Source organism: Pseudorasbora parva, chromosome 10, assembly GCF_024679245.1.
Source record: "Pseudorasbora parva isolate DD20220531a chromosome 10, ASM2467924v1, whole genome shotgun sequence".
NCBI lineage: Eukaryota > Metazoa > Chordata > Actinopteri > Cypriniformes > Gobionidae > Pseudorasbora > Pseudorasbora parva.
The window spans coordinates 10742621-10764038 of record NC_090181.1 but is presented as its reverse complement, the minus strand read 5'-3'; the positions used below and the strand labels follow the sequence as shown (position 1 = coordinate 10764038).

The 21418-nt window shown below is 38.1% G+C and overlaps 1 protein-coding gene across 1 annotated transcript; it reads right to left on the bottom strand.

Annotated features, from left to right (window-relative positions):
* Positions 1-9825: 9825 nt before the first annotated feature.
* Positions 9826-18043, bottom strand: LOC137090566 (TMF-regulated nuclear protein 1-like). The gene is made up of 3 exons (XM_067454527.1): positions 17936-18043; positions 17256-17390; positions 9826-12264 (listed from the first exon to the last, which is right to left on the bottom strand). Exon 3 carries the CDS (start codon positions 12092-12094, stop codon positions 11417-11419), a length of 678 nt encoding a protein of 225 aa, XP_067310628.1. The 5' UTR covers positions 12095-12264; positions 17256-17390; positions 17936-18043; the 3' UTR covers positions 9826-11416.
* Positions 18044-21418: the final 3375 nt, after the last annotated feature.

Below are 21418 nucleotides of genomic sequence, written 5' to 3'. Positions count from 1 at the left end.
GTAAATCCTGGATTAAGAATGCGCCATATTCTTGCAAAAGGATTATGCGCACACATTAAGTGCGTGTCCATATTAGTACCTTTTACTTTTTCAACAGTCAGCTGTCCATCCTGGATAGGCCTAATGGATGGTTACCAGCACTCAACTTCTTTACAGATTGAAAATCATCTGACTGAACTGTTGCATAATTGACAGGTGTTGCGTCTCTGATCAGGGGGTCTGAAAGTTTCAGGTCAGTCTGAAGCACAAGTTCACTGCGATGGCACACAAGCGAAGAATGTTGGCTTGCAGCATAATATATAACAGTTCTTCTCGGTTGAATGCTAGGCGTTATCTTTGAATTTGTCCTACTGCCTTCAGTAATATCAGGTTTTTACTTATAGTAGCAGAATTTAAACATCTACAAATATTTCAAGCAAAAGTGCTTATAAATGCGCACTACTAAAAAAAAGTGAATGTAATTTCAGCCGTTCAGTGAGGTGCTCTATAATTAGACAAATTGGTCTGCCCCTCTGAAATAACATCAGTATGGATTACATTATGAGAAATTTAATAAAATATGAGATATGCTGATACTTAGATCGTTGAAATGACTGACCAATTGCATTTAAAGGGATAGTTCACCCAAAAATTAAAATGTGATGTTCATCTGCTTGGGCATCCAAGATGCAGTAGTGTTTGTTTCTTCAGTAGAACACAAATGAGATTTTTAACTCCAACCGTTGCTTGTATAATGCATGTCAGTGGGGTCTAATTAGACCTATCCCGTGAACTATTCCTTTACGATAAATACTCCCACAAGATTTCCATTCTCAGTGCTTCAATCACATTTTTGGACTAGTGCACATGCCACAAATCCGCATTTTTGTGGTAACAGCCAACAATATATTGTATGTGTCAAAATTAATGCTTTTTCTTTTATCCCAAAAATCATTAGGATTTTAAGTAAAGCTCATGTTCCATGAAGATATTTTGTACTGCAAATATATAAGTTGTATTATTAGTAATGTGTTGGCATTGTTAAGGACTTCATTGGGACAACTTTAAAGGGGATTCTCTCGATATTTAGACTTAGTTCAGTTAAGTTTTAAAAGTAAACTTTTTTTAAACCTTCAATATGCCCTTTAATGCAGACTGTCAGGATGCGCTTTCACGCAGTGGAAATACTCGAGTATTACAGATAAGGATATAACCTGTAAAAAGAAGGTTTTGCACTGAGGATGCACGCACATCTGTCAGCAGATGACAGGGTGTGTTAAACTCTAGTGCGTTAGCTTGAAGCTGAAAAAAAAGATTTCTCTTGTTTTGGGCGCTTGGATCATCACTTCACTACTGTTAGATGCATTTTTTCCATAGAAATGTGTTATTCAGTTATGTGATTTGGCGTGACCGGTGGAAGTTTTCAATGCACAGAGGGCAGACCCAACTAATCGATAATGAGAATCATTGTCTATGATTTTCATTATCAATTAATCTGCTGGGTATTGTTCAAAATCTTTCGATCCTGGCAAATTTCGATACCGGTTCCTAACGATACTTTTTCTGATACCATATGCAACCGACTAGCAGCTAGGGCTGTCACTTTTTATTCGATATTCGAATATGCATTCGAACATGACGTGAAATATCCGTAATCGAACTATAAATAAACTATCCGGTTTTTAAAGTGCCATGTAGTGCAATTTTTTACAGTCGGGTGCGTTTACATGGAGCACTGTAATCGGTTTAAAAGTCCAATCTGAATGAAACTGCTCCATATAAACACTTCAATCGTAATAAAAATGGCCGAACTGGATGAAATTGTAATCGTTTTGAGATGGGTGGGATAAACCTTTTCATGAATCGATCAAACAAAACATTTCACCATGTACACGACCTGACCGGATTACTTTTGAGTGTGCGTCCTTATATGACGTACACAGCGCGTCTTCACCACTGAGGAGCGCACGTCGCGCTCATGCACCAAGCATGTTGACGAGAGGAAAGTACATTTTTCTGAGGGATAAACTTTATTTCGTAAGAAGTTATGAAGATAATGTTGGCATAATGACACGGTCCCTAAACCTACCCATGTAAGCTAACAATCAACTACTTCAACTACGCCTGACATTAGAATTTATATTTTCTGAGATGATAATTACACTTTACAACAAATAAATAGCTTTCATAAAACCGTATTATTCCTGGTGGCCGTTGAGAGTTGCTATGGCATCCGTAAACAAATTCCAGCTGCTGGAGAGGACTGCGTCGACATCTGATGCGGTAGACAAACTGAAAGCTGTGATGATTGCAGTGGCACTTCATAACGATTAAATTGATAACCTGCTGTTTCAAACATTAAAGGGTTACTTCAGCGATTAGCATATGGCTTTGTATCAGTAGAAACCCTGGAGTATATTCAAATAAATGTGCTTTCCCCCCTCATATCCCCTGAGACAAGAGATTTAGATTTAGCATTTTATTTCTTGAAAAATTCCACCTATGGCGCAAATTGACGATATTTGCATCATAGGAGGAATGTTTGACCAAAGGCTAAAGACTACAGCCAGCAGAGAGAGCCATTTCCTCATGTTTTGAACCCGCGCATGGGGGATAGAGATCACACTCAGAGCTCACCTCGCAGCTACAGGCACTCATTTAAACGGAGCTATGGTGAGCAATGTAAGTCTTTTAACTTCTCAAATTAATTTCTATGAAAGTTAAGCTTGCAAAGGCATGAACTGAAACGCGGCAGACTGAACTCGCGTTGTGAATGTATGCCGCGAGTGTAGTCGTGATTACCTCAGCTCTCATCACGAGAGCTCATCAGCTCATTTATCTGACTCCTGCAGTTAGTGCTCAGTGCTGTGATACTCGCGCGGCGACTCACTCATTATATTGAACAGACACGTTCAGTTTTTAATTGTAGTGTCTTCTCTAACTCAGTCACAGTAATCCAGTAGCGGTGGCTTTGGGAATGGCCTCACAGGGCAGCGAAGCATTCTGGGAATTGTAATCTTTCATCCCCATGAGACAAAAATACATTTTCTGTCTTTTCTCAGTCTAGAAGGCACCAAATTCAAAAATAATTTCACATTTCTACGACATTGATGACCCAGTTTAAATACAGATTCATCTTTCCAGCGCTGAAGTATCCCTTTAAGTTAACAATTTATTTTTCCATACAGGCTGTGGACTAAGTCCTGTTTATGACTGTCAGACTGTTAATGCATTGAATCACCATTACGACAGTGTCCGTTTCTTTTTATAGTTTTTTTTATGGGATTGTAGATATTCAAATACATTGCTTGATATTTGATACTCATTCGAATTAGATTTTTTTTTTTTTTTTTAAATGACAGCCCTACATAAAGTGGTAGTCGATGTTATGGGGATGCATTCGGTTTAAGTAGAGAAATTACACTTATCTGTCAAGTATTTCACCGAGCACGATTGTCCGCCCTCCCTTCTCCTTCGCTTGCCTGCACTCACACTTAACGCACCTGGACGCATGTTTGAGTCATTCATGACACATCTTTTTGCTTTGAAGAAGAACATAAAAGCGCTTTCACTAATAGTCTAGTCTAGTGTGACAGTGAGTATCTTCACGTATGGTGCCCAGCCCTAGTTATTGCAGCCTTAATTTTGATCTCGGAAGCTTTTGAATGATAGAAAATATGATTACAAATATGTGATATGAAAAAAAGGGAATAAAAAAGTAGCAGCAAGTGCCCTGCTAGCGAGACGGTGACAATTAAGGGGTTAATATGATCCATGTGCAGATTTTTTTTTACTAATGGGTACATGATTTTATAATCTCTGAAAGCACAAGCCCACTTAATGTGCATCAAGAATCTCCACTTGACTAAACCTAGCCATTGGATCAGGGCTATTATATAAATCATAGCTTTTGCCATTATGAGTTAAAATATTATGCAAGGCCTTATGTTAGGTTAACAACAATGTGAATGCTTTACTAATCTTTGCATAAACTACAAATTAGGTGGCAACTAATGGGTGCTCTTATGCCCTCCAGATCTTTAATCTTAGTCACTAATGTTGCATGTTCAGCTAATGAAGTACATGCAAGTTCTACAATCTCTTACGCAATTTTTTTGAACTGAAAAAAGTTAACTGACCTTCTTTTAAGGATATTTTTCCTTAAAAATAAGAAAAATTCATAAGTTATTTTTAAATCGCAGATAACTGAAGTGTGGGGTTTAGATTCGGAATCTGGTCACACTGAGAAAGATGTGTAACACCATGACAATCAGAAGTGTTTTTCCAGGTTTCTTTTCTACTGTAGGACACTGAGGCAATCAATTTAAAATCAATCTTAATCCAAATAAGCATTTGACCTTTGCAAACATAAATATCTATGTCAGATGGACTGACATTAGCGGTCTGCTTCCTCTAATGCTGATGTCTGTCAGATTGCCAGATGGCTCAAGGAGAGAAACGAAGCTGTTGGTACTGATTTCAGCAGAAATCGTTCCAAGCTGTGCTGGATCGAGCGTTTCTTCCGGTCCTGTTGTCCTATCAAATTCTGCTGAGAGACTGACCGTTCAAAATAGACACAGGCATATTGGTTTCTCTCCCTTTGGCGCAAAATCAGCATTTTCATAGGAAAATAGACTCGTTACGCTAAAACGGTCAGCAAAATTTTTAATATTAAATGTATTATCAAATAAATGTACAATAGCATGTGGAATAGTTTATTTTCATTTTTTTTTCTTTAGCAAATGCAATGTAGCAAAAATCCAATGAGCTACTTCAGCATACAGTGACAATAAAAATACATCCTTTCAATGTCAGACAAGTGTTTAAGAACTGAAACATTAAATAACAGCAATTACAGAATCGGATGTTTTTTAAAGATTGCGAATAGAACTTAGCAAAGCACATTGAATAGATAAATTCAAAGCGTGATACATTCTTATAAAGGTTCGAAAGTGTTCAAAACAATACAGTCAAAGGCTAAATTTGTGAACCCTGCTATACTGTGACTAAAAATAAAAGCTAGTGTAATAAGCAGTAGCGGCCTTTGCTATGTTTCACCCGTTTCAAAAAGAGCCCATCCCTATCACGCACACACCAGGGGTGGAAATTAACACGGCCGGCTTAATTAAATAATAACAATTCGGTGCTCTGTGAGAAAAATGTCACAATATGGGACAAAAAAAACCCTGTATGAGTTTTTGATTTTAATATTTAAACAATACCACACAAGCAAGAGTGCCGTTTTCACAAATATTAACGTGATTGGAAATGTGATATTCATTTTATACAACAGTTCAATAAACGAGAAGTTAATATTAGGTGGTTACATTTTAGATTGTCCGTTTTTGCTTTAGTTCGCCAATGGAAAGAGTTCCAAACAAATCCACAGTAGATCCATTGCACATCGCTGAGCAACACAGTGGCTGCATCCGAAATCGCATACTTCCCTACTATATAGTAGGCAAAAAACTGTACATGACAAGAGTAGTATGTTCGAATTCACAGTACTCATAAAAGAAAAGGCGAAAACTATATACCTCTTCTGCCGAGATTCTGAAGCATGCATGCGGTGAAGTGGCATGAATGTAGTACATCCAGATTCTATTCATACTATATAGAAAATACTTTTTTAAGGGTCATGAAGTAATAACTTATTTAAAACATACCTACTTAAGAGAGAATGTGATTGTAGATGCAGCCAGTCACTATTTCTGCTTTGTCCCTAAATGAATCAGCCGTTTTGAACAAATTGTTTGATTGATTCAATTCCATTTAAGACAAGGATTTGTCACCAGTCGCCACCTACTGATGGTTTTAGTTTCATATATAAAAGCATTATTTCATTTTTCCACAATTTATTTTTTGAAATATTTTGGTGCCTGTGGCTGATAAAATCATACTAGCGGTCCACCATGCTGCAAGAAAGATTGTCCAATTCCACACTTGCTGTATTGGAACATTGTAAGAGAAACAATGTTATGAGATTTCACTGTCCTAAGAGCTCGCTGAGGGGCTGTGAGTGGCGAAGATCGAAGGCTGATTTTATTTTTTTTAAGTTGCATAAACATAGCCAAAGTTAAGACGGTCGTTAAGAACTAGTATGAGCAACTAGCAGATAGTTAGGGGTAATCAATCTTACTTCTCAGCATCAAATTAGACCAATCTATGTTTTTACGCAACAGACGTACAAATCGGAACTAGTCTAGTAGTTTGTGCAACCAGCCACTAAAAGATAGCATGTGTGGATAGTGGTAGATAGAATGCATTTATAAACAGACTATTTAGTGTGAAATATGAGACAGCATTGTTAGATATAACAGAGATAATAAAGTAATTACATTTGCATTGCATACAATGTTTTTTCCTCCAAGTGTTTCTTTGAAACGGGTATCAGAATGGCAAAGGCCGTCTGTGAGCTTTAAAATTACATTAGCTTAAAGTTATTTTACAGCTGAGAGAAGTAATTATTCGTCGTATCTAAATAAGTACAGTAGATTTTACAACAAAAGCTGAATAACCAACAAAACTCTTTACAAAGGTTAGTGTTACCTGATGAAAGCCTCATAACTGTAGACATGGACACAAGGAAAGACTACATTCATTCTGCAAGTGGGCCAAGATCTTTGGGAAAGCTTTTCTTTTAACATCAGTCATAGCAAAACGAATAAAAGGTGCAGTGCAAAAATCAGCATGTGAGATTTCGGCTGAGGTATCCTTTTACCACAGCGTAAATGAACTTCATATGTACAGTCAACGAGATAAGGCATTTGATGAATGTTTAACTCTAAATAGCTTTTGAGAACATACAGCCTACAACTCACGAATACCCAAGAGAAACCATTCAACTGGTAGCCTTGCTGGATTTCTACAAACTAGAAACCATGTTACCTGACAGTGGTTATATTTAGAGTTATATTATAGAGTGCAACAGTAGGGCTATGAAAGTAAACAAAAATCTCTATAAGGGAATTGATTAAGGATAACCTTTAAAGACAGACCTACTGAGAGCTACAAGATTGGTAATCATTATGCTAAATGTTTTACACTGCCCATAATTTACCTGTGGGTAAGGTGTGTCCACGCCAAATCATAATTACGAATGCAAGCAGTCACGTTCTTGTAGAGCTCGTAAGTACAACATGTATGCTATAAATCTTCTGAGAGCTCCTACTTTGTACCGTGATTCATCTAGGTGTTGATAGCATTGCCAATAAAACGCATAATTCCCAGTCTAAAGACATGAACCGCTTCAAAAAGAACTCGAAATTATGGGATTTACAACATGGCATGAACGCAGCTCAGATCTACTGTACATTCCTAAACCCTTAGTTAATATCCTTAATCAATCGCTCTTGTGGTACTTTTATATCAGTCTGCACAGCGCCGCTTCAAGTAACATCTAAATGTAACATAACATGGCATCGTTTCACACTGTACGTGTGCAAAAGGGGTGTTAACCCCTCTCCTGAGCAGGCTTTCATAAACCTGGATAAAAAGTGCTAACCAACACCAATTTTTTCTTTATTTAAATAAACCAATCAATCAATTTCTCCATTTTTACTTCACAATGCTTTATAGGACTGTAGGCCTTTCCCTCATGAAAGTCTTTAAAGCCACAATATGTAATTTTTTACCGCTAGAGGTCGCCAATTCAAAACAAAGCTGTAGCTTGATGACACTTAGATTTTGGAGAGCTTTTATGACGCAGACGACCGCTGCTTCTTCCGCTCATGAGTATGAGAGGTAACGCAGCGCTGTTTTATCATATTAGATATAGTTGAGTGTGTTGAGCTGTTATAATGCTCTGGGCGTTTGCTGGCATTTACTATGAGACACTTGTTGCTTACTGCAGTAAGCTAGATTGATATTAGGTGTGGTAAAATATGGTACTCGCAGGAAATCATGAAAAGGAGATTTAAACAATAAGACTAACTGTGATGAGCTATATAACAATCATTAGTTTTCTGTCGATGAATGCATCCAAACAGTTGCTCATCTGTCTAATAAAACACATAATATAATAAAGCGTCTTTGGTGTTTCCATGGTTTCTACAAAACAAAACTGGAAATCGTGTTACGGGTATGATTTTATTGATAGGCGACGGTTAAACTTGTTTATTTCTCCTGATTTAAATATTCTTGGAAAAATGTGGGATAATGTAAATACACAAGTCAACATATATAACATTTTTTCTAGTGGTTTTTGGATATTTTAATCCAGAAATCTTACATATTGTGCCTTTAAATAGTTTTGTTCAGTGGTCTTTGTCAAATTTTCAAAACTTTTTTGCTTCAAATTAAAGTTTGTAACATTGTGATTTGTCAAAAAGCTGGTTTGGTTTATGGTTTATAACTCTTAAATATAGAATTTTTTAAATCCCCAGGAGAATGGAATGAAAAATATTCCAGAGCCAAGGCTGCTGAAAAAGTCAACCGGCACTGTTGCACTCTATATTAGAAAATATTAGGTTGCTGAATACCACATTCGACCAATCAGAATCAAGCATTCCAGAGATCCTCGTAATATTTTTTTTTTTTTTAAACGCCTTTTCAAACCTTACTACACTATTCCATAATTAAAAAATATATAATTTTTGAAGAAAGTAACATTTGTTACCATGGTAAATGTTTGTATAGGGGAACTCTATTAAGAGAGGGTTCAGAACATCTTTCCAACAGTGATCGCTAATAACATGTCCTCACAACAGAAGCTTTCATGACAACATCTTAGTTTGGTTAGCAGTTGATATGTCACCGAAAAACATTTCAGACATGTTCATCATCTTTCACTCTACAGCAGCCAATCGTGTGTCCTAAATCTAGTATAATCTACAGCTGCCTAAATCAAATCCCTTCTAAAATGAGGGAGATCAGTGCAACCATTAAGGACACCCAGATGTTCTTTCATTAAAGTGTAAGTAGCCCTTGAACTGAGATTAAGAGTTTTCTTTATGCCTGATCGATATAACTGAGTAAAGACTGTGGTCTGCAGGCATCCTGCCCCGTCAAATGACGCAAATCTAACCGCATCACACACAGATGCGTAGGTGTCACGCAGAGACAAAGCACCACGCATGCAGTAGTATTTATAGAAGACAGGAGTGTATCGCAATTGTATGTCTATGTAACGATTGTAATCACAGCATTTTAATTTAATTAATGTCACAAGAGTAAATGAATGCTTTAAAAAAAATCTGGATTGGAATATAATACAGAGTAAGTTGAATTTAACATTTTTGGACTATATTTAATGGGGGAAAAAAATCAATATTAACGTGTTAATTTAATAAATGATATATTAATAGATATATTAAGCTTGCACAATGAGGCAAGATGCCAGGTGCAGACTACATTCTCAGTGGTGATGTACAGTCCTGCTGGCTATTACCCTGTATAGCATAAATCTATCTGCCGAAGGAAAGGTTATTCCACTCACTGAAACCTACAAGGTTAGCCAGAATCACATCATTTTTCTCTCTCTACCTAGCCCAGAATCGTCCAGCCTTAACTGGTTCAAGCCAAGAATAGCATTCTCCTGTGTTTTGCTGAAGTCCCCAAACGCACTTCACTCAAACAAGGAGGGAAGGAAGCAAGAACCCTTTGCTCAGAGAGATAGAGCGATGACACGCAGAAGAGACGTAGACATTTCAATCAGGGCAGTTGCACCAAATAACCAACCAAAGAGATTATAGCAAACTACAAGTAGTTTCTATTAATTATCAAATGAGAGATCTTGGCTGTGTCTGAAACCTAAAAAAGCAGGATAACATCCTGTCTATCTACTAATAGATGCCTTTATCTGGTTGGTTTTTGAAGGTCTTGATCCTTTCACAGATATTTAGTTCTTTGCATTTGGTTGAGGATTGGTGGAAAGACTGCAGATGGAGCGGTTAATAATTCATGAATGTACATTCATAACGTATGACTTTTCTGGCAAGGAACAAGCATTTGTAGTCATTAAATATTTGTTTGGTTCTCTCTCACATGAATTTGTTCTTGATCCTTTCACATGACATGATGCTTTTAGAAGCCAATCTGAAACCCTTGGTATGTCCCATTATATAAAAAAACATTGCCTGTGAGGTCACTGACTGACTGGAACTTACATGTCAGACACAGCCATTATCTTATATTTCAACTACACATTTGAATGCATTCTTAGTATTGTAGGCTCAAACTAACTAGCGATCTGCGGCAAATTAAATCACAGCAGGAATCTCAAAATGTCCTCCGCCTGTCATTCATGAGCTGTAGATTTGGATGATCTGTTGATGTCAAATACATTCGGAAGGAAATTAAATTCAGGTCCTGGTTGCTAGGCGACAAAGGGACCAGAGAGGCCACAGATGGAATGCTGACAGAAAAGAGAGAGAAAAATTCTCCTTCCGTACAAAAATGGACATACAAGACGAGGACACTGGAGGACCCCGGTATATGTGCACAAATCGTACAATCATGTATAATTTATCTTTTAAGGATCATTCACACCAAGGATGAGAACAATAACTATAATGTTTAAATAAATTATCATTCTAATTCTACGGAAATAATAAAGTCCACACCACAGCTACAACGAAAATGTCACGGAGAAAAAATATAATTAGAATCACTTTAAGTAAAAAATGTTTTGCCAGCTGATCAGAATCCACCGGATATTTAAAGCGGCAGGCGATTAAAATACAACAGAACATTAAAGTTGCAGTAAGCGATTTCTGAGCTTTCTGATATTTCACATCACCAAAACACACCCTTGACCAAAAGGATCACACCTTTTGATCTTGATGAAAATTAATAGCTCTGCCCCCAAATCCACAAAAACATTATGCAACACAGGCACCTCCACCCTAACGAGTAGACACGCCCCTTGCTGCTGATTGGCTATAAGTGTGTGCTCCACTTTCAATAGCATTTCTCAGAAATCACTTACTGCACCTTTAACATCCATTGGTGTGGATGCTAATATAGTTATTGTTGTAGGTATTGTTCTTGGTGTGAACAGGCCTAAACGCTCTTTTCACCTTACTGCAGATAGAGGAATGCTTTTCGCTTCGGACCAATCACAGGACACCGGAGACACTTCTTCTGGATGAATAGCACCCTTGCGTCTCCTCTCTGACATTCACATGCTCTCACGTACACCAAGCGCCATGAAGTGTAACACATGCACAGAGCTCTAAACATCAGCAAAGTTTACACACATTACAGCAAATCTCTAGTGTCTTGGGTTGTTCAAGCAGCAAATATGAGGCCAGCGCCATTTCGATGGGCTCAAATGAAGCACCATCCAAGATCCCAGTTAACGATATATACAGACAAAACAAAAGTTTCAGCGAGTAGAAAATGTGCCTTGGACATCCTTGGATCCGAGGAGAGCGATATTGTTGTGACGTGTGACAGCAGTGAAGGATCATCTCGCAAGTATGAAGTGGTTGTTTCGCTATTTAAGTTTGACAGGCCAAGGGAGGCACGTTCTCAGCCCCAGCATGGAGGAGAAGACAATGGTGGGCTTGTGCCGTTTAAACCGCAATCCTTTTTTCAGCCGCTGTCCGTTTTCCGCTACGTATAGCTCACCCTGCTGGGCGGCAGCGGTGATGCGCGCCACCAGCTCCCCGTGTTCCACCGCCTCCTGCTCGGAGCGCACAAACACCTCCCTCAGCTCCTCCAGCCGTCTCTCCATCTCTCTGATGACACGCTGACGCTCCTCCACCTCCAGGAGTCGTCGACGAGCTGCCTCGAACTCCATACTCGAGCTGGGGGTTACTAGCTTAGACGAGGGGGCCGTGGTAGCCGTAGAGGGGGGCTCGGAGCCTGTTTGTCCAGCAGGGACTCGCCGAAAGTCCCCCATGGAGATGGACCTCCGCTGAGAACATGAGGGCAGGAGTAGGTTGGATGAGGAAGAGGGATGGACATCCATGGCAGAAGGGAGAGAAAGATCCTGCTCTGCATCGCTGTCAGAGTTCTCATCCTCATGCTGGTGCTTCTTCATATTTGCACACGGCTGCTGCATTTGTTTTCTGTCGAGGTGCGAAGTGCTCATACTATTCTGTTTATGCTGCCTTCTCCTTCGAGGGAGAGAGAGCTCAAGCACCGTTTTGCTGCCTGTGAGACGCTCCATTCATTAATAAGACACCAGCCACCAGCGCTGTTAGCTCACTCTGGAGGAGCCTCGTCACACTATTGGACAAATAGACGCTGACTTTGCTGCAGCTGATTGGATGCTCACCGTCCGTATTCCTGCCCACTCAGCACCCTCTCTTTCTCACTCTCTGCCATCCCTACAGATGTCTACGTCAGCTCAGGCAATGAAAAAAAGCCAAAAGGTGGTTATTTTTTTAGCATCACTGCTTAATCATACCCTGTTCCCTCCCTCTGTGTGTTGCCCATAGCAACACAGCCTGAGCCATCAGATGGTTTGTAGAAAAAGCAGACTTGACTGCCTGCCCGACACACACACACACACACACACACACACACACACACACACACACACACACATCCCTCTCTTGTTCTCTTTGAAGTTATTCTATCTTTCTGCATCTCTCTCACTCTTGTCCTCCCCCGCTGAGGTCATAAAAAGCCAGAGATGCGAGATCAATCGCAAATGCAACATTCCACGATCTGCTGTTGCCAAGCAACAGATTTTAGCACTTATAAAACATGAGTTTATGTATATTCTGGATTTTAAATAATGCTTAATAAATGTGTTATTTCTGAGAGAAGTAATTCACAAGCTCTCACATGTTCTAATGCTAAAATACCTGCTCCAGTTAGAATTAAAAATATAAAGATGTTGAGGTTGTTTTGCATGCAAATTATTTACCTTTATTAATGTGAAGCTCACATGCTCAGTTTAAATACTTTATTACTTTAGTTAAAATAATAGCCTATATATATTTTTAAACTAGCAGTGATCCCATGAATTGAAATACTTTCAGACAATAATATACTTTTTTATATATTTTTTTTATATGATAAACATCTTGCAGATTCTATAAGGGTACATGCAATTATGTACAGAACTATATATATATATATATATATATATATATATATATATATATATATATATATATATATGGGCCGGGACTTTAACGCGTTAATTAATTGCGCAAAAAAATAATTAATTTTAACCACGCTTATTTGTGACAGGGGTGTGCACAAATATTCGAATAGCCGAATTTTCGATCTGTAATTAACATTCGAAAACTAAAAATACTATTCGAATTTTATTACGTTGATTTGCTGGCTGTAATTGCAGTGAACCCATGAGAAATCCCTCTAAATCTAGCAGTAATAAATAAGTCCACTGGGTGGCGCTGTGGAGCAGGTTAATATGTTAAGCGCATTTGATCACAATGTCGTTGTCTGCCTTGCGATGTTTGGAATTACTTAGATGAAAATTGAAAATGATGTTACAAAATGGAGTTACTTTTGATGAAATCAATTACTGAAACTGAGTTATCATAATATCACCACCACAAACAAGAATCACATGACATCCAAACACCAGTGGAATGAGCGAACCGAGCAAGATAACTTATGATAGCAAAATGATCTTGAGACAAATGCTTCCTTCAAATTTCTTTGAGGGTTTATGAGCAGAAAACACAAAGTGCTTCTCTGAAACTTCACTTAACCGTTATCTTTGTCTCCGCAAATGTCAGTGGCGCATTCTCTCACCCGGAGCCGAGAATAATATCATAATCCAATAATATTATAATTTCTCTCTACATGAAAATGTGAAACAATACAAACACGACAGCCATATAGCCTAAGCCTACTGACGTGTGTGTGTTTGTATGTGTGTAGTACATTTACACACTGTGTACGTTCTGAACGCTAACTGACACGCTCTGCTTTCTAACGTTTTCTTTCCGCTCGCGCTCCTCGAGCTTAAAATGCTTTTGTTCTTTAGGCATTTTTTACACACTGTTTAATGTTTTAAAAACCTTAAGATATAATGTAAGCGTGTTGTGTACATTGGCTTATCATAAGCTTGTTCAGAAATGGTGACAACATGTTGAGAAAAAAAAAAAAAGAATCATCTCTCATATTCTCAAAATACCTAATTTAAATAAACGAATATTCGAATATTTGATTTTTATGGGCCCAAATATTCGAATACAATATTTTGGGAAAAATGCCCATCCCTAGTTTGTGAACAAATAAGATGATTACTGGTAATCATAAAGCTGTCAGAGATGTTTACAGTAAGCTGTTATGATTCCGCTTGAGACACTGCCGTCTATTATATTTATCAGCGCTGCGCTTCTGCAGTCTATTAACTGCAGTATGTTCTATCTTAGGGCAACATGTAGGGATGAAACGACATGGAAATTTCACATCACGATTATAGTGACCCAATTCATGACGGTTATCAATATTATCACAGTTTTGTTCAAATTAGATGAAAATGTACAAAAAGAACAGATGCACACACTTAAAACATTTCAACAAGCTATATATTTGAAAATCAACAAACAGCAAATAAATCAAGCAGCTCTATGCACGTTTTAAAGCAAGATTCTATTCTGTGGGATTTCCTTCCTTGGCAGTTGTCAATAGAAACGCATAAATAATAATTTGGTCGAAATATAATCTCTAATATTTTCTCTATAAATGTGCTCTCAAGCAATATTCTCAGTGTTCTGTCAGCTATAATGCATTTAAATTTAGCATTTTTTGTGTTAGAGCCCTAACAGTAGTCTATCTAGTGAAATAATGCATATCCATATTTACATATGATTTGACAGTTTATTTTATTAAATATCCAAAATGTGTGCATCATACTTGACACTTAGATGAACATTACATTCAGTTATGACTAAGGGTGCTTTCACACCTACCTTGTTTGGTCCGGATTTTCGGACTTTTCAGTTTGGTACGAACCAAAATTACAGGTGTGAAACCTCCCCCGGACCATGGTCCGGACCAAACAGACGAAATTTGGTCCGACGAAAAGAGGTAGTCTCGGTCCGGACCAAACAGAACAAAGGTTCGGTTCGTTTCTTGTGTGAAAGCATTTTCTGTATAGTTCGGACTTTCAGACCATTTACAGGAAGTTCTGGTGTAGGATTAGTGAAAAAACACAGATTAAACTCACAGCACATGTGAGCAGCAGTGATGGAGCGCGCAGCATTTTAACCAGAACCGCTTGTGTACTTATGTCAGCTCGCGTGAACAGCGCGCTCTGCTTGACTATATGAGTTTCGGTTTATTTATGAGACCGCTCCAGTTCATGTGCAACGCAAATGATCACTCCGTCACGGGATGTCTGCTATATTATTTATTTAAGCTTATTTATTAAATTCAGGCAAACGATGAAACATTTATTAAAATTAAGATACAAAATAAAGCTTTCTACAAAACAAATCTTAATGTCTTTGACATATATTGCACATCTGTGCACGTTTCATAATCAATTTAGCCTAGATGAAATTTAAAAATAACATTATAATATTTAAACATAACTATAAAATAAAATACATTGTTTGGCTAAAAAGCCTATCTTTTAGGAGCTCCTCCTTTCCTGTCGGCGCCGATAAAATGTTTGCTCAACGAGGACGTTCATTTGGTGAATTTGCCTCGAGTATAGTTGGTGCTGCAGATAGTAATGCCATAATATTAACAGTATTGGCAACGATGCGTCTGCTGTTCATTCTTGTCAAAAGTTAGCCGCTGAATTGACAACACACTGACGTCAGACGCACGTCCGCTAACAAACCAATCAATGTTAAGATGCAGCCCACATAGATGATGACGACAGGACGCCAGTGCGTCATGTAAAGTTCTTTGGTGCGCTGACATAACTGCAATGTGAAAGCAAACCAAAACGAACCAAATGTCCAAACACGAACTTTGGTTCGGACCTTAGTGCGGACTTTCAGGTGTGAAAACGCCCTAAGTCATTCTCTTCAAATGCTATTAAAGTTAGGAACGTGTATACCAATGTTGTATGTAACTTTAGAGACGGCCCCTAAATTTGCGAATCTCAACCGTCAAGCCAACTTTATGCCAGTCATATCAGAAGCACTGTGGTTCTGCTGTGTTTGTTTGAAACTATTGTCACTGCTGAAATAGAACAGAAACAGTATGATAAATGAATCTCCTACGTACATCAGTGAAGGCACACTCGGAACAAAACTCTGGCTAATCTGAACGGCTCTTTCATAAATTGAAACATGCGATTGGTTAAAAAGTACAACGCGATTATAACAGATGGCTTTTGAGGAGACTATAATAAGTTAAACCACCAAAGGGACTAACTTAGTGCGAGTGACTATTACACACGCCGCAGCTGAAATACACCCGCTAATAGGCTGTTAATGTCAAGTCCTGATTATTATCCCTTAAATGTCACCCTAGTCTTATCTGAATGTGTTCATTCAACTTTGGCTCAAGTTTCAGATTATTATTTCCCAGATGTAGTTTTGGTATTGAGTTCAAAGTCCACTTGCCTTGCATTCGCAATCTTTGCAGATCTGAATTGTTTCCTCCTATTACAGCAACTTTCTTCTTGCATGTTCTGCAGACACGGTGACCATCTTCGATTAAGGTTCCGATTTAGGACTTTCGTAAAAGCCAAAATATGACACACTTCAGATTTGGTCTCTTTAGGGGACCAAAAAAAAAAAACTCCCGGCGCTGCCATCTATTCTCATTGAGAAAACAGCGTTGAGCGCTGCACCTGCATCAGACTGGACATGATTTACTGTGAGTTTTCAAAATAGTGATAATCACACGCGGTTTTAATGATAATTACATTTTAACAGATTTCATCCCTAGCAACATGACCCCCCTACCTTAATTTGTTCTCTTCTTTCTTCTTCTTAATTTTCTTCAACAATGCCTATGCAGACCTACACTAGTTTTAATTTGATAATTTCATCTGTAGTCAACATTTGTGAGATTTAGTCAGATGAAACTACAGAAAATGTTGGTCAAAAATTTACATTTACACCCAAACTAGCCAGCAAACGTAACCTTTTTTTTCTAGCTCAACTGTCCCAGAATGGACTGCACAGGATTGTGGGATATCAAAGGCAGCGAAGGATAAATATACGCTGCCTTCAAAAATCCATCAAATGAAGTTATCTAAGGAGGCAGGACGTGAAGCTAACATTGGATTAGGGGTGCTTCTCAATCAGCTCCCTAGTTCAGTAGTCAGGGCACTGATCAGGGAGTCAGCCCATTGACTTCTGTCCTGATCAGTGGCCTGACTAGTGAACTAGAGAGCTAAATGAGACGCAGGGTAGGACATGCCTTCCTAGTCCTACCTTGAAATGTGTCCTCCGAAGGCAGCATTTTCCAGGTTTTGGGCGCAGACCACGCGGTGTCACACCTGCACTGCACCACTTCATTACCATAACTGAACTTCAGCTCAGGAGGTTTCCTCAGTCATTGTCCACACTCTGTAAAGACAGTAACAAGTTGATTGTACCATATCAATCCGAGTGCACATCTGAAACAATGAGAGCCAATGTTAGTTATTCAACCCGAACCTTCGATGACTTGAGCAGTGATACGGTGCAACTCATTTTGAGGTACATTATGAGATGTTAATGCTGATGAGGAATTACAGTTGCAACAAGCGTATGTCCATCAACAAACCCATGTGTAAGTTATAATTCAAATGTATCGCAGTTCACATGCGGGAACTGTATCAATAACAGCACATACGTTAGCCGAGCACTAACATGACGAATGTAACATAAGGTTTGTAAAACAAATATTTTTCCATCCTTAATCTTTACTCAAAGTAGTAAGAACAACAGACAATCTGCATTAATAGACACAGTTTTAGGTAATAGTAGCTGATTAGTTGACAGCTGATTAGTATTTCAGTAAAACATAACACGAGTTAGCAGTAACCGCAAACTTATATAAAAATACCAAACTACGTGTTTTGAACGCCCAGTAGAAAAATATATACATATGAATAATTATTCATGCTTACATGTTGTGATTCCGAGAAGCAAGCTGGTCCAAACAAACTGGGTAGGCTATTGGCCATATGTACTGACCCAGACATCTTTCAAGAACAAGCGTTTTGCAAATGACCGCGCGCGCGTTGAGAACTCTGGTTGAGAATGTCGTCAGTAAAATCCCGCGTTGAAGGGCGGGTCCAGTTCGCAGCCGGCAATTATGCAAATATGTTATGTTATCGTAGAAACTTTATTTATAGTGCATTTTCGACGACTACCGGTATACAATTTTGCAGAACGTCAACGTTTACAAACAGCTATTTTACACTGAATGAAAGGGAATAGTCTGGGCACTTTTATAGTAACGTAGGCTACCACCCGATCATGCTTCTGTCAAACAGAGCCAGGTAGATTTATGTAGACCTTTCTGAATAACTCTCAATCTGACTGGGAAGAGTATGGGTCAGATCTCATACACTAAAGGTATTTGGGAAAATCAAACATCTCCGGCACAATATTGCTTCAATACAATGTAAATTAATTAAACAATACAAGGAAGGTTTTACGCAATATTTGACACTGTGCATTTCAACTCATCGTTTCTAATACAAGTGATGATCACTGAAAGATACATTATTATTGTCTTCCGAGTAGGAGAAAAACATGTGCAGTAGGCCCTATGACCTGGTGAGCCCACTTTTGTGGTCGACTAGTGGAAAAATAAGATGGGACAGTACAAAGTGAGAATCGCTCAGCCATGCTTTAAATAACCTTTTAAAAGCCTCATCCATCTGAGATTAGAGCAGTGTCACTGGTAGGAGAGGGAGGGAAGGAGGCTCTCAATGTTGGATTAATAATGGATTTATTTCAAGCATTTCATCACTAATGTTCAGAGAGGTGCTGCAGATGTTACTTTAGTGTTTAAATACAAAGAGAGAGAAAGCAAGCATGGATGATGGACGTGTATTGAAAATTATGCTTTAGGTCTGTAAAGAATAAGATTGTCTTGCTTTACAAAATTTTCTTGGAACAAAAATAATTCAAGTTAAGTGAAGGAGCTTTTATTCATTTTACTTGACATTTCTGCAACTAAAATCTGGGACAAAACTAAATAGGCCTACAGTTTAGCATCAACCATCTGAATCGGAAAATTTAGGCTATACAAAAATAAATCATAGATAGATAGATACCTTTCCTCAAGGGGTTCTCAGATCCTTCAGTTGAGGCCAGATAATGTCTGTTTGAGGGACTTGAGAGCATATTGGGGAGAAAAGGGAAAACAGATAGAGGAGTTGTACAAGAACTGTATGTACAAGAGCTTTGTCATTCATTCATTATGGATTTAGACTCAAATAATCCCACCTCATGGCCTAAATTCTGATTTACAAACCTTTCATGTTCTCTTATTTTTACTACATTTATCCAATGAGCAGATTAAAAATATATAATATGTCCCAAGACTGATAAATACAATGATGTGGCCTCACATGGCCCCAATTATGATTTAGTCACTGATAAAGTAAAAGGGAGGTAAAAAAAAGAAGAAAAAAAAGAAAGATAGATAGGAAAGAGAGACAGGACAAGTCAGTTTATTATTTATTTTCTTTTAATAGAAAGGCATCAGGATGAAGGTTTTAGAATTCAGGCCCTTAACTGTAAAAGCAAAGGGTGATCATTTCCACCCCTTTACCACAAACACCACCCAGCCCATCCACCCCAACATCAAGCAGGAGAAAACAAACACATTTACACAGTAATACAACCGAATGCTGTGACTCCCAGTAAATGAAGCTTCAAGTAAAGACAAATTAATCACAATTGATTTTTTTTTTTTTTGAAGATTAGGCAAGAATAACCCTACATACCACACAAAGAGCAAATAAAGCGCGGGAGAAACAGAAAGCACACTGACAAAGATATAATTTTTTTTTTTTTTACACTGTGTACAATTCCAATTCACCAAATAATGAATATTCTTGTTTGCATTTATTCACCCTTTTGTCATTCCAAACCCAAACAAATGCCCATGCTTTTCTTTTCAATAGGGTAAAAGTGGATTCATGGTCCCTATTTTTCTTTTGTGGAATAAAGAAAGTCATGTTGAAAAGAATTCAAGGTGAGTAAATGATTACAATTTTCTCTGGTAAAAACGAATAATCAAATCTTTTATGTGATTTTTGTAATTCTTCATTTAAAAAAATCTGAATTAAAGGGTTAGTTCACCCATTAATTACTCACCCCCATGTCGTTCCAAACCTGTTAGATCTTCGTTCATCTTGAAGAGATTTTTGACTAAATCTGAGAGCTCTCTGACCCCTCCAGCTATTTAATTAACACTTTCAAGGCCCAGAAAGGTAGTAAAGACATTGGTAAAATAGTCTATATGGCTCTAGCGGTTCAACCTTAATGTTATGAAGAGACGAGAATACTTTTTGTGTGCAAAATACAAACAGAAATAACTTTATTCAACTATTTTTTCTTCTTTGTGTCAGTCTCCTACACAGTTTTAAAGCTCCTGTGTTAACATCACACGCATGCGTCGTGGACGGTGCTCATGTAAACAGCATCGGCCAAAGGTAAGCCGGCGTACTTGTGTAGCTCTGACGTAACTCGGAAGTGCTACACTGTATTTACTACGTCTACAGCGTAGGAGGCTTACACAGACGTGAAGACGTTAATTCATTTTTTTGCGAACAAAAAGTACTCTCGACCCTTTATAAATTTAAGGTTGAACCACTGGAGTCACGTGGACTATTTTAACAATGTCTTTTCTACCTTTCTGGCCCTTGACAGTGTTAATTAAATTGCTGTCTATGGAAGGTGAACGAATATCTTATGGGTTTGGAACAACATATGGGTGAGAATGCATCATTTAAGGAGAATGCAAAACAATACTGCAAGCATGTCTTAAAACTGAAAAGGTATGTTTGATTGGTAAATGATACAATACTTCATGAATTAGCAAGGCATCGCTAATAACAGCCTGAGCACAATACAGTCGATAGTTCCACCACACTGGGCTTCTGAAGGCAGGGAGAACAAGGAATAGGACAGACAAGATAAAAAAAAGACACAATCATTAAATCTTTTTCTCAGCTGTCATATTTATACAGTTTGTGCTCAATGTGCTTTTATAAAATAACTTCTCTTTAAGCAACAACAACAGAATCAAAACACAGGAGACAACAGTCAATATCCAGAAAAAAGCAACAAGAGAAACATTTTTCCATGCCACAAGCTTCAGATGTCATCTCACGTTCAGACTTTTTCATTCTTTACTTTGTTTAATAAACACAAAAGGAGACATTTTTTTCTGAACAGTCTTCACCAGTGCTGACAGGTTCACCAAGCAAAAGTGCCGAGTTGGGGAAAACAAGAAAGAAACAAGACAGCATTGTACAAATCCATGCAGAAAGCACTTTCATTTCATGTTTCATGTTTAGGGTTGATAGTCATTTGAACATGCTCACCGGATCATTATGGAAGATATTTAATCTTTTCTCATTTATCTGGGA

Bases quoted from the DNA above. Each gene is read 5' to 3' on its own strand.
- LOC137090566 (XM_067454527.1), bottom strand. From the start codon at position 12,094: ATGGAGCGTCTCACAGGCAGCAAAACGGTGCTTGAGCTCTCTCTCCCT.